Raw genomic sequence first — 14,285 nt, 5'->3', positions numbered from 1 at the left:
TTGTGAATTTTCACTTCCTTGAAAGAAATACATGGCTCCTATTTTTGGAGACACAAGGGGAGCAGGAGACATTAAAACAACTCCATGTTTGGAAGACTTAGGGGTCTAGCCCACTGTGCAATCCCTTCAAACCTCAAAGATATGAAGGAACCTAACCCTGGTTATTTCTTGAGTGAGCAGCTATATGTCTCCACTTGTTATGTCACAGGTCAACTTAGAATTTCTCTTTGTGCTGCATACACTGAGATGATAGGGCTCCAGGCAGGCAAATTATTTGAGGAATATCTGGGACAGAGCCTTCTACACCAAACTGTAGCATCCCCCATACCAGAAGCACACTCTGCAGTAGTGCTCTGAAGCAATTGGAGGAGAAAGGAGTCTGGAGATAGCTATTCCTGTACACTTCCTCCCCACGCCCCAACTCCATTTCCACAGTGCATTTCCACAGTCTCTCACTCAGTTGTTTCCTCTGGACAACAGCCCCTCTTGCTGTCCCCAGAATACACTAGATCCAGCTCTTCACCCTGTTTACAGTGTTCCTGCTGTCTCTGGCCAATTATGAACTCCCAAACGCAGGGAAACAATACGTCCTGTGGTCATGAAATTCAGTAAAACTTCAGAGTGGCTTCCACATATTCCCTGTACTTAATTTTGTTTAGTCTCTGAATATTTGATTTCTGTCTCCCTCCCCCCTGCCTTCACACAGGATGACATTCTTTTCTGCTCAAGTCCTTTCAGGCACTACTGATCTTGAAGCTCCCCAATTACAACCAGTTTTCTTGTGATGATGACACCTTAAGAGACAACAGCAGCTGCCTATAAAGGGCCTCTGCCATCTGTTTCCTCTGCCACTTCTTTGAGACAGCTCTAGCTATATACAGAAAAATATTTATCGCAGTTCATTCACTCCCTCACTCAAAAATGAGCAAGAGAAAAATGTCTTCTTTCATGGTTCTGCCGCTGCCCTTCAAAAACCCGTGACCCTCAGCCTAAGGAAAAGGGCAATGCTTGAATCTAAAAGGAAGCAGCAGAAATTCTGGATGATTGATCCCTTGAGACCCTGTAGTCTGAAGGCTATTCTGGGGGCCATCTACATTCAGGAATGACTCCTCATGGCTGTCTGAAAGGCAAAAGTCAGAGTTGGCTGCTTCATCTCAACCACAAAGCTTTCATACCAATTGGATCTGGAAGGAGATGCACACACGCACGTGTGAACACACTTAGTCATGAATCCTTTTACACTACCTCTCCATAGAGGTCGAATGGGATGGAATCAAGGGAAGTAGCTCCTACCCAGGAGGACTATGGGCTAGAAACATAAAGGGAAGAGAAAAAATGTCATCAGGGGTTAGGGCTGGTAGAGAAAAATGGAAACATGAGAGATGATGCAGACAAAAAGGGAAGAAAAGAAGAAATAGTGAATTCTGAAGAGGACTGATGAAGATAATGAAGAAAAATTAAACCAAGAATGAAAAAGAAAAAATAGAGGAAAGAAAAATATTAGGCAGCATCCTCAAGAGAAGATAAAGCTCCAGTAACAGAGTCTCAGAAATTTCCTGTTTACAATGGACAGGTCACAGTACGGTTGCAGGAGTCAGTAAATAGGGTTAGAGGAAAAGTCATTTGATTCACAGTGCTTGGTCTATGATACTGAACGAACGTGACCATAAGCCTGGGAAATATTCAGTGTTCAAGCATGATTCATTGGACTGCAGCTACACTAGTGGTATAAACAAGACCTAAAGAGAGAGAGAAATTCTCTGAGTGATAGAAATTTAAGAATGAAATGTAGTTATGAAGCAGTGGGTGGAGAAAAATAAAACAGGCACTAAAAATAAATAGCATGTTCAGGAGGAGAGTGAAAACTGAGAAATAGGAAGAGAAAAATCAGAAAGGGATAGAAAATCCAGGGGACGGAGGTGGATAGTGTTATTCTTTATTTGACAGAATGTATACTTTATACAACAAGCCAAAACAGAAATTTATAGTTGTTTGCTTCTAGCAAAAACACACATGAGAAAAATCCCTACCCATGAATAGAATGTCACTGCATTCTCAGGTTTTTGTATACCATCCTCATTTTCTGTTTTTCACAGCCAGCAGACAGGAGTATATGCTCTGGGGGAATAGGAGGTGCAGGATAAAGTCCATATGCTTCTCTGGGGAGTTATAGATTTGATAGGAAGCTAGTATAAATACTTTAGCAGCCTGTGACACAGAAACAAGTGGATTTCACCTATCCTGCAGGGCTTGGTATGAAAATTCTGATTGTGTAGTTTGGAATTTTATGGGAGAGCTTTTCTGTAACACAAGGAGAACAAATGGGGCTGGGAGACACAGAGCTGTCAATAAAAAAAAAGTAGATTCAATGAAAGACAGAAATGCAGACAGAAGAGAAGAAGAAAGGTGAACACCAGCAGGTTTGTGGTCACCACTGGCATTTTACACGCTCACCCATCCAGGGTGACAAGTCTGTAAGAGGATTCTTGCCCCAAGGGGGGGGCAGCCAGGTTGAATTTTTCTAATGACGGTGAAAGACAATGAAAATATGAATAGTTAAAAGAGAAACTGCTGGACTGGGTGAGCAGCTGGTGTAAATAAGTGCAGAATCTCATTAACTTTAGGGCTGTCACACCCACTCACACCAGAAGTGAATTTAGCCCCTGGTTTATTGGGTACGTCACTGGCAAAGCAGGGACACACAGTGACCTTGGGGGCATGGCTGTTTAGAGCACGCACAGCCCTTCCTCAGCCTCATTCTCCCCTTGCCTACACGGACAGCGTAAGCAGCGTGGCTCCCTCCGAGTCAGTGAGGTTACATCAGTGCAAACAAGGGGAGAACTGGGCCTCCATCTCTTGTGCATAGAAACACTACAGTATTGTACGTCATCAGATGCCAGTTCAGTAATCATTTCCACAGATACAAGAGAAAAGAGACAACCTCGTTTCTAATTTAGTCGTGATAGCATCAAAGAGACCCAAAGCCTATTGCTTTCTGGGAAGCAGGGACTTCAACAATAATAATTCTTTGCACATATATAGCACCTTCATTGCTAACTACTTATTTTATACCCTGGGGTGTGAAGAAAAAGGACTCCACTTAATTCATATGTTCTTAATTGCTCTCTATCCCAGATCCTTCCTAGAAAAATATGATAGAAATACCTAAACTCACTGTTAATTTGTCAAATTAGGGCAGTCATTGACACCAGCAGAAACACAGGCCTAGTTTGCACCTTACATTGCAACGGCATAGCATAGCATCTAGAAACAAAAGAAATGCCAGACTAAGTAAATCTGAGCTCTGTTTAATCCCTGACAAATGTTTCAGGGAAGAGGCAAGAACCACATGGCAGTCAGATAGGGGATAGACTGCCCTAGTGAAATGTTATCCTAGTTTTTATGGCGACTGGCTTAATTGCTGAACTACAAAACACCCAAAATGCTGTTCACATCCATTAGGAGGACGCTTAATTTTTGTGAACTCTGTCGTAAATGCCCACTTGCTTGCTAAATGTTGTTAAAATCTTGGCCACGAGAGCTCCAGTGGCAATGAGCTCCACAGCCCTGATATGCATCAAATGAGAAAGCTCTAACTGGGTCTCTGGTGACTCACATCAGGTCCTCTTGTCTGTGTGTTACAAAATGCGGAAATCAAGAGCTACTGATCCACCTTCTCTAGCCCATTCATTATTCAACACAATCCAATCACTTTCCCTCTCATTCACCTCCTTTTCCAGGCAAACTTGTCTAGTCTTGCAGACTGCCTTCATACACACAGTTGTTCCTACACTTCCTTGTCCCTGTCCTCCTTTTATGAACCCTATGCTGACTTAGCAACACCCCACCCTTGGGCAGCCCTTGCTCTTGTACTCTCTGCTATCCCTCCTGTTCTGTTCCTTATGCCTGGGTACTTGATGGTGGTGAGTTTCCTGTTTGCAGCCGTGTGCTGCAATGGACCACTAACAGCAATATCCCTGTTTCTGATATCCAGTGAGTCACCATGGTTCATGTAGAGCCCTGCACAATATACAATCCCCCTTTTCTCCCCAGCCGATAATACCCTCTGCCCTTCCTCACCGATGTTAATTCAGCCAACCATCTGTCCCGGAGCCTCCAGCCCCATTCACCTTACCCCCTTAGGTGTTACTGAAAATTCCAGAGAAAATCATCCCCCCTGTAAACAGCTTGAAAAGGATGACTGCTCACTGAGACTCTTCTTCCCGACAACCAGAGATCCTTTACTGTAGCGCACAACAACTGCCCCAAGGTTATGGCTACAGAGACCCTTATTTTCCATTTGGATCCTGGCCTGATCCATGTCTGAGGGTTGCCAGGGAGGGTATTTAGGGCTGCCATGAGCTCCTTCCAGCCCAGTTGCTGGCTGCACGCAAATGAGCCAGATCATCAGCTGAGCTGCCAGTGAGCCCTCTGGCCATGGAAGGTTGGAGGCAGCAAAGTGGAGGGATGTTGTCTTGACCACAGGCAATGAGCACTGAATGGAGCAGAGGGAGGGGCTCGGTTCTCATTCCCCTCAGAGGTAGCTGAGCTGCCCTGGGGGTAAGAGGAGACAGAGACTGCAACTGGTGTCATACACTACTTTGAGGAGGGGGCACACTGGTCAGAGAAAGGAGGAGGGGGACAGCCAGAGAGGGCTTGGAAAAGTGTTGCTTTAGAGCATAGAGGTAGCAGAGCTCCAAAAGAATGGGGTCCTTTAGCTGTGGGGAATGACTGTATGTAAGGTGAGGGAAAGCCAGAGGGAAATGATGGCAGGGAGAAGAGGAAAGAGGATAGAGAGATGAGATGGTAGGAGCAAAGGGGACAGAGAAGAGCAAGGACAAGATAATGTAACAGAGAAAAAAACAAGGGGGATGGGCTTCAGAGAACTTGGAGAGAAACAGGGAGAAATAATGAAGGAAAAGATGATTTTGAGAGAAACCACAGAAGAGACATGAAGATGAAAGGGAAAAATAAAGAAGAAAAACAGGGGAGGGAAACGAGAACAAATTAAAATGGAGATGGATAGAATGAGTCAAAGATGGAGGGTGAGAAAAAAGCTGGGGTCATACGGGCAAGGGAAAAATAACTTTTAGGTGTATTGTATTTCCCATACGTTCTGCGTATGCCTAAACTGTTCTGTGCTCTGTGTTTCCCCTGCTGGGTGGTTGTTGCTCTGGGATGGGGGCTGCAGGGGGAGGAGATGAAGTGAGAACCTCGCTGTAATCCATTCCCCCGGCAGCAGCCTCCTTCCCTCCCCGAGAGCCCCTTGCAAGGGGGAAGGTTTTGTGCCCGTGAAAGGCAGCAGCACATCCCCTGAAAACGAGAGCAATATGGAAGGGAGAAGCAGCGCGGAACAGAGCAGCGAGGGCTCCCCCTGGGATAAACCGGGTATGCTTGATTGGGAATCTGCTCTTAAAACAGGGGCAGGGGGCAGAGTCATCAGAGAGCTTGAAATGTTCCCTGCTCCCCCCGGCAACCTCCTCGCTACTGCTTTTAAATTAAATAAATATGGAGATTCTGCTGTCAAACCTCAGCAGTTCTCCTCCCCTAAAACTCTTGTTTAGATCGTACCAAACCGCAGACAAGTGAGATGGGGGCTCAGAGGGCTGCATGGGGAAAAAGATGGGATAAAAGGGAAACATTGGATAGGAATAGCTCCTGGTCTCCCTGGCAAAGAGGCATTTGTTCTATCTCTGTGTAATTTCTTTATACATTACTGCTGCCACGCTGCACCTCCATGTCCCTCCCACTGCATTTCGCTCTCACTCTTCAGCAAGGCAATTTCTGGTGCATTTCAGGACAATATTAACCCATTCCTCTTTCTCTGTCAGCAGGAAGATTCATAATTTAAAAGCAATTTAAAAGTCAGTTCTAGCAACTTACTGGTCAGGAACAGCATTTCCTTGTCAAATCTTACAAAGGAGTTGAGCTTGCAGTTCTCAGCCCCTCAAATCCCTGTCTTCTTGGTGACTTCAGTCAGGTGTGAATTTTAGCTGAGAGGAGAACCAAACTGACCCAAGTCTGGGATCCTGAGTAATTCTTCCTCACCATCTGCCACCCCATTTTTAAAATCCTTTGTCTTCCTCTTTGTCCAAGGCCTGTCCAGCTCTGAATCCTTTTTCTCCCCGGCAGATGCAGCACCAGCAGCAATCAGCTATGTGCCGGGCCATTTCCTCCTGCTGCATCTCAGGGCTGGACTAGGATGCTCCTGGTCCTGAACTGTGAAAACATTGAGACCCTGACTTAATCCACTGCTATATCCACTGAATTTTCAGAAAAGGCCCTGGATTAGGTTGGCAAGGATCAGAGGAAAGCACCCGGTAGACTTGTGGATCCTTGGAAGTAGGACGGTAGGCAATTCTGCAGAGCAAAACTAGGGATGCTGACAGAAATAAGGGCTGAAATAAAGGAAAATTGAGAAAGGTAAGAGGGAAAATAGGGAAAAACCCCTACCCATAAGATGGACATGAAAGGAAAGAGATGCACCAGGAACAAACAGCAATGAGAGAAGGCTGTGGGAGGAAGCGACGCAGCACCAGAATGGTCTGGCAGAAGCTTGTCCACTGCCTGTGCCCTGCCTCACTTTGCTGTCAGGTCTTGATTTTTGCAAACACTGAATCTGCACTTAGCTCTCATGCACTGTTCGGATATAACAAGCTGGAAAGGGAACAGATCAGCTCGTTAATTTTCCTTGGGAAGGGTCTCTAGGCAAGAATTATTTTCTCCACCAACATTCATTCAATTACTTGCCTTCACACCAGTCAGATCTACAGGGATGTCTAACCTCATGTGCATCACTCATGCCTGCCTGCTCTGGACTCTTCTCTCTCTCCTTCTCAGTATAAAAGCCTCCCAGACCTATCTCTTTCCTAATAATAATGACAACATGACAAAACCAATAACCTGCAGATATAAAATACAATTCATTTGCTTGCTTCATAAGACCCTGATAAGGCATTGTCCCTCACTTTTTGAGATCCTATAGGAGATCTACAGGAGTTAATTAAAGAATTAGGTAAGGCATCACTCATAATAAAAAGTGGTTTTAAAGCACTCGGTGCCAAGAAGGAATTAGGTTGGAAGATCTGCAACCATTTCGAAGTTGTAAGAGGTGCAGTATCCATGTGGGGCATGAGCTTGCAGATCTCAATTGCTTGGTGTACATGTGTTTTGTGCCTACACAGTCAAAGGGCTGAGAAAAGATATTTTTCTTGAAGGGTAGAGACTTTTGAATGGCCTGGGGACACATTTGAGCAACCCCAATATCTGAGAAAGAATAATCTTAAGGAAGAACAGGAAAAAAATCAGAATTGCGATCTGACACCACCTGTCTGCTTGAGTCCCACTGTGGAGCAGGGGCGTCCTGTAGGACACAAGAAAAGGGGGAAAGAAATCCCAAGAGAGGAGGAACTTCCGAAATAACACTCCTCTCTGAATCAACACAAAGATCTGAAAATGTTGACTGAAACTCCTTTGTGGGGAATAGAATGACTGAAGAGAGGGGAACTCAGAAATTGAAAGCCTTGGGACAAAATTGTCCAAGGGGAACTTGCAATTCTGACCATAACATATCTGCGTGTACAGTCCAAGACTAAGTTCTCACATCCGCTTTTGTTACTGGATCTCTTGGCCAAGAAGAGAAAAGATAATTTAACACAATAACTTGAACATGAGGTGTCTACCATCTCTGACAGCCTACAGTGTTGACTAGTGTCAGTTTTCTTCATATCCCCAGAAATGAAGGCAAGGTCATCAGAGGCTTCTTACAAGTAGTAGATGGCAGTTTGGACTCCTTCTTTGATTATTTTCTTGTTATAAAGCCTCCTGCCCTCTTCTTCACTACCTCCTCTCACCGTATGGACCTGCCCTGACACCCACACCAGGCAGAAGAAGAGTGTCTGCCCCACACCCCTTGTCAGATGCCTCTGCCACACTGTGGGAAGGCTGTGAACAGAATCCAAAGATTTTGCTCTTTTTTCAGCCTCCTGGGACCAAACCCTTCCCTCCACAAATCTGCCCACTCTCTGTATCATGGGGGAAAGCAGACTTTGCTGTATCCTTCTCTCTCCTGTTCACCAGCAAGCAGCTTTCACCAGGGAGAGCAAATCAGCCAGGGACACCTTTCTGATTTGTTCTGCCGAGAAAGAAGATAACCCCTTCTACAGTGATCAGACATGACAGTAAGAGACCTGCCATCCAAGGGCTGGTGGAGATACTTGGCTGTGCTGTCCTGGGACTGAGACAGTGTCAGCCACCACCCAATGCAGGCTGTGGGGCTGCTGGAAGCCATGTGGAGGCATCTCAGCAGTGGCAGTGCCAGACCTATGCTGTGCCACCCCATGAAGCTGCCCAGACCCTTATCAGCATGTGCCTATGGCGATGGTTTTGCCTTCTGCTGAGATGCTCTTGCTACCAAGACTTTATCCAAGTTTTAATGCAACCTGTGCCCTCAGGCAAGGGGCTCAGAGCTGGGCTCAGCTCCCCCATGGTGCATTGCCCCAGTTGCCAGTACTGCCCAGCACTTAGGGGTTGGGGGAATGGGCTGGCCCAACCCTCACATGTCTGGGGCAAGGGAGAGCACCCTGCCAGGGCCATGCAGCTTGTGCTCAGGCTGCACTTCACACCCCTCATGCGGGGCTGCAGTTTGAGCCCACTGGAGAGCATCAATAGAGAGGGCAAGGGACCTCAGCTGGCAGCAGTGTTGTGGGGGCTGGGGGCACTACGGAGCTTTTAATTGGAAGCACCCTGGCACATTCTTTTGCCATGCAAGCCGCTTCTCCACAGTGCCTGTGGGGTCCTGTCAGATGTAAAGGAGAAGGAGCCCTAAGCTCCTCCAATCTGACAAACCTCACCCGCCCCTTCCTCCTCCCCCTCAGACCGCGTCCCTCTGGGTACGGCTCTGTGGGCAGATAGACATGATCTGAATTCGCTGCCTCTCCTGGCTGGGGTCCTCATACCTCCTATCTCCACCCCAGCCTCCCTCCTCCCTCCAGCTTGGGGACATGGCTCAGAGAAGGGAGTTCATCCCTGCAGCCTCTCTTCCCTGCATGGCTTTGCATTTGAGCTTCTTTTTTTTTTTTTTTTTTTCTTTTCCCTTCTCTCTCTCTTTAATTTTTAATTAAGGAGATGTCTCCTTCCCTGGTTGTAATGAATATCTGTGTGAAAGGCTTTTCATTTTTTATTAATATACAACTCTATATATTTATCTATTTGGAGGAAATCTGTGCGTGTGTGAGCAAGTGTGTTTAAAACATCCCCCATTAATTTACTGCTATTGATTTTCTGGCTTGGATACAGCATATAGTATTCAGCATAGAGCTCCTCTGCAGGATATGTTAAAAGGCAGCAGTTTGGGTTGACAAAGGGCACTAAATGCAGTATGCGTCAAATAGACCATCGCTCAATGAAGTCACTTAGCTATTCAAAACATGTTCAGCCATCACTCAACCGTTTGCACCAAGAACGGGGGAGAAATTCATGCTTCTTCCCGGACACAACCATTTCCAACCAGCAGCTTTAGCTTGCTTTGGTGAGAGACATCAAATCATACATAGTTTATTCCCCCCTTCCCCCTGCCTTCCATCTCCCTGTGCCGGGCTAAGAAAATCAGTTCTGCGGTACCCACTCCCCCTTCTCTCCCATCAGGGATCTCCAGGCACACCCAGCTCCGGTGGACACCGGTAGACACAGATCTTATCCCTGGATGTCCATGAGCCCCCAGCAGCCCACCGTCCAGCTGGGAGCTGATTCATAAACAGGGCTTTTACAATGGGCTGTAATGTGCTCCTGTGCTCTCGCTCTCTCCTTCTCACTACGTGTGTAACGTAAACCACGCATTTACATCAGTTGCCCCTATCCCTTCAGCACAGGCTGAAGACCACCTCCCCAGCCCACACGTACACCAATAGCAGTACTGAGCAATACATATTTAAAAGCGAATCACTGGCCCCTCTTTTCTTTCCCCCTCCCTTAAGAACGTCTGATTCCAGAAGTTGGCTGCGGCGGTGTCTCTTCTGCCATCAGACATGTCACTGAGTTGCTGTTCAGTTTCACCACATCAGACTTGGGCTGATTTTTCCATTCAGAGACTTGTTTATTTTTAGCCTTCACCATAAACCTTAAAAAAAAAAAAAAAAAAAAAGAAGCCCAGAACACCCCCCCCTTCTAACAACAAACAAACTGGGGAAAAATTCCAGCCCCAAACCAAACCAATCAGCCACCAACTAGACCCCTTTCCCTTTTGCATCCAGCCCAGTGAGATGTGGTTGCTTACAGACATTACAAAATGCTCTGAACTCTGGTTGAGATCACTGGTATTGTTAGATTTACTGTGTGAGGCATTTTGGACATACCAGGGTTGCTTCCCTTTCTCTCTTTTTCCCTCCTGAAAGGAACTAATAATTGAATCCAAAGTGATTTGCAGTCACCCCCTCCCCACACTGCCCCTCACTCACAGTCTTGTCTTTGCAAATAAGCCATTTGCAAAGAGAGCAATTATTTCACTCTGTGGTTGCAGCCGGAGCACAGCAATAACACAGCATTTTAGCATTGCTTACCCAGGCAATACAAACAAGCTAAAGACAGGCAGACTGCACAGTTGCTTTTTGAAAGGGTCTCTCGGTGGTTTTGTAACACACACATTATTCCAGTTGGAGAGAGGAAGTGAATTTTTGGGGAAGGTGTGTGGGGGGGAGGGTGGTAAAGAGGAAGGGAGAAGGGAATGGAACAGTGAATGTTTTGCCTGTCTTCTTGCCTCTGTGCCCTGAGTAACTGAGCCCACCACTCTCAAACCACGGTGAAAGGAATGAAGTGAGAAAATGGTGGAATGTGGAGGGATTTTTTGGGGGGGAGGAGGGAGAAACATGGGGTGGTGGGAGAGGAGGGGATGGGGGGGTGTGGAGGTCCAGAATCAAATACCTTCCAGGCAGCAGGTTCTCCATAATCCAGAATGGGTCATGACTTCCTCATTCTTTTTGCTGGTTTCGTTCTCACTGACAGTTTTAGTCTTGCAAACCCCTCTGGAGTAAAGCCAGTAGTCGGTCCCCACAGCTATGGTCATCAGGCTGAAGGCAGCGAAAGCACCAACGGTGGTTAAAAGCATCTGAACACCTCTGTCAAAGAGCCCCATAATTCTTCATTATACAAATACCCAACCGCCTTCTGATTCTTGGGGTGTGTGTGTTTAATAAAATAAAAGAATAATAATTCCGACTAATAATATAATGGGTATAGAGAGAGAGATAGATATCAAAAAAGGGAGGTAAGAAAGCCCACGGAAAAGAGTGTAAATTAGAAAGACCACACGGGAAGAGGCTTGCCTTTTAAATCGGAAACGTTCTGGTTGAAATATAAAAAAAGGAAAAAGGAAAAAGAAAAAAAAAGAGAGAAAAGAACCAAGAAAAACCAAACAAATAAAGAGAGAACCCCCCCCAAAATGAGACGCCTTAATCCCTTTTTCTAAAATTCTGGTCTCCAGTTTCCATATGTAATGGCTAATTTGGAGATGGCTTCCACAGTGAACAGGGGAGCAGCAGCAGCATCCTCAACACAATCTCTCATTATCTGGACCTAGACAGTTAGAGACTGTAAGAGCAGAGATGCAACCTTCAGTCTTCTTGCTTAGCTCTGCAGCCTGCGCCATGAAAATCCTTTTCCTTCCCAGTTATCTTCCTTGGGTTTTTATTTTTTTTTTTTTCCCGGCAGCGGCAGTCGCTCCAATCCTCTCTCACTTTTTCTTGCTTGCTTCTCCTTCCTTTCGCTCGCTCCTACCACCAAGCCAGAGTGCCCAGTATACTGTAAGCCCTTGATTTCAGCTGAACAGGTGCCGAGGTCTCGCCTCCCATGGCTTTTCCGCACAGCCGCGGCGCTCGCTCCCGGCGGAGGTGGGCGAGGAGAGAGGGGGGCTCCTGGGGCTGGAGGGTTGGGGGGGAGGAGGGGGACGGGCGCGGCGCCCCTCCCGGGCGGGGGGCGCAGAGCGGAGCCCAGCTGCGGCACCCCCTGCCCCGCGGCGGCCCCCGGCGACTCCCGGGCCCCGCTACTGCATCAAGGCGGCGGTGGCGGCGCGGCGCTGGACGGCTCCCCCGCGGCGGCGGCGGCGGTGTCGGCGCTGGCCGGCGGTGCTGCAGGACAGCTCCCCGGGCGGCGGGGCGGGCGGAGCGCTCCCGGGCCGCCGGTGCTGCAGGACAGCTCCCCGGGCGGCGGTGCGGGCGGAGCGCTCCGCGGCCCGCGGTGCTGAAGGACAGCTCCCTGCCCGCGCCGCCCGCCCTGCCCGCGCCGCCCGCGCCCCAGCATCCGCGGGCGGCAGCCGCCCTCCTCCTCCGCCCCGCTCCGCTCTGCGCGGGCAGGCAGCAGGCAGCAGGCAGGCAGCGAGGGGCGGGGGGGCAGCCTGCCCCCGCCCTGCGCCTCGCCCGGCGCTGCCGGCCCCGCGAAGGGTCGCTCCCCGGGGGCCGCCGCGGAGCTCAGGGGATGGCGACGCTGGGGCTCTCCCTCGCTTTCCGCCTTTTAGCCCCCCACCGCCGTCCCCCGGCTCAGCCGCCTTCGCATCCCCGCCGTAGGTGCCTGGAGCCGCGAGTGCGACCCGCACACCGCAGTTAGACCCGCACAGAACTTCAGTCAACCGTTTCTCTCCCCAGGAGATGGGTGAAATGTAACGTGGAAGGGTAATTTAAAAACAAGCATGTATTTCTGCTCTTATTGCTGTTGTTATGATTTTTAAGTGCTTCCTCTTCACTCTTCTCGGGTTTGCTGCAAGTTGCATATGTCTTGGTGTTGCTCGTTTTCTGTCCCTCTGCCTCCTCCTGACCAGTGTTATATGGACCCAGTGTGTGCGTTCTGACTTTGTCTTTATAGCTTTCTGTGAAATCCCAATGCCTGCTCCAAGAAGCGGACATTTTGGGAAGATTCTTCATGAGAAAGGACGTTTTATGGTAATTACTATCATTTTGTTACGGCAAGGAACCACCAAAACTGAATACCTCCACCCCCACAACTCCCAGAAAGCAATCCACCTTTCACATCCTTGTTTTACACATAAAGATGTACGAGCTGAATGGATGCAGCCTGAAATCTATCACTGCTTAAGTTTCCTGTGTCAGACACAACCTGATAGTACCAAGAACATACACAAAACTGTGCAATACTGACATCTAAGTATGGTATAATCCTCTCTCTCTTCCTTAGCAGTATCATTACACCAGGTTAATTACATTAGTCACCTCCTGGTTCTATACATGTAGCTGCTCATTAATGCAACAATCATAAAGAAAAGAAATAATCTAATTCTTGATGCTACCGATTTTGTTTCTCTCTGATCAGGCTCATTGTTCAGTGAAAAGGAGACCAGAAGAGCTGCTTTAGGTTCACTGCTGTTCTGTGCGGGGGAGCAGGGCTGAGGGAAGTGGGTGCTGGGAAGTTGAACCAGTTGGAGGGCTTCAGCCATGCCGCAATTTCATAACTCCATTTATCTCTTCTCCCTTCTCCCTCTCTGTGTGCTGACTGAGACTATCCTTTCAGGACAATCTGCCCCAGGGACCATTGGAAATGAAGGGCTCTGTAGCAAGCAGCCAAGGGGCCCCTGGCTGCCCTACAGACCCTTGATCATTTCCCCTATTTGGAGGGTACAATCCAGGCTGCCCTCAGAGCTGAGAACAAGGTAGAGGTGTTTATCAGCAAGCACTCATGGTGTCTGGCATCAGCCATATGCAGATCACCACCAGCAGGAAGGAAAGGCTCTGGGGAAGGCAGAAGGGAGGGGTAGTAGGAGACATTGCAGACTGAGGCCACTGAGATATTTTTTGGGGATGAACAAACCCTGACCTAGCCTGAGGGAATCCTAGCCTTGCCCTCTGCCATAGGAGCCTGCAGGGCCTCTTTCTGCACTCACAGAGCTGCCAAAAAGCTGGGGATAAACAAGGGGGGAGGTGGCTCCAAAGCATCTTCAGTACCCTGCAAGAGTGTGGAGGATGGTAGCTTGTGGACAGGCTCTCTGAACTGTTATACTTGGTGCAAAGGAATCGGAGAGGCGGAGAGATGCAGAGAACACCTCCAAGATGGTGGGAGATTAGGGCTATACAGGGATGGCCTGTGTTGAAGAGGAGGCTCTGTGAGGGTCTCTCTGGGAAAGCTAGAGAAGATCACTCAAGGACCTTCCCTTCTAGTTTCACTGGAAGAAGGAAGGTGCCTTGAAGAGGGAACACATAAGGGAAGAATAAGTAGTTCTTGGGACTCTGAGCATTTTCTTTTTGTGTTGGTGGTCATTCCTCTCCAACTCTGTCCAGTATTCAAAT

The 14,285-nt window shown here is 48.1% G+C and overlaps 2 protein-coding genes across 3 annotated transcripts in view; one reads left to right on the top strand and one right to left on the bottom strand.

Annotated features, from left to right (window-relative positions):
* Positions 1-12,285, bottom strand: part of CACNG2 (calcium voltage-gated channel auxiliary subunit gamma 2) — a 52,100-nt gene extending 39,815 nt beyond the window's left edge. Inside the window, exons 1-2 of one of the 2 annotated variants that reach the window (XM_027715281.2) lie at positions 11,605-12,285; positions 10,918-11,063 (exon numbers count right to left, since the gene is read on the bottom strand). In XM_027715281.2, the coding sequence (XP_027571082.1) occupies positions 10,918-11,059 (142 nt within the window). In that variant the 5' untranslated portion in view covers positions 11,060-11,063; positions 11,605-12,285. Of the gene's footprint in view, positions 1-10,917; positions 11,170-11,604 lie in introns of those variants that run through there. The other variant, XM_027715280.2, reaches the window with a different exon arrangement.
* Positions 11,169-14,285, top strand: part of NCF4 (neutrophil cytosolic factor 4) — an 81,146-nt gene continuing 78,029 nt past the window's right edge. Inside the window, exons 1-2 of the mRNA XM_039382274.1 lie at positions 11,169-11,882; positions 12,555-12,659. The gene's annotated coding sequence lies outside the window, so the exon portion shown is untranslated. The remainder of the gene's footprint in view (positions 11,883-12,554; positions 12,660-14,285) is intronic.

This window comes from Pipra filicauda, unplaced genomic scaffold, assembly GCF_003945595.2.
Source record: "Pipra filicauda isolate LSUMZ 115617 unplaced genomic scaffold, ASM394559v2 scaffold262_size1072369_pilon, whole genome shotgun sequence".
Classification (NCBI taxonomy): domain Eukaryota; kingdom Metazoa; phylum Chordata; class Aves; order Passeriformes; family Pipridae; genus Pipra; species Pipra filicauda.
This window is presented reverse-complemented; position numbering and strand designations above follow the sequence as displayed.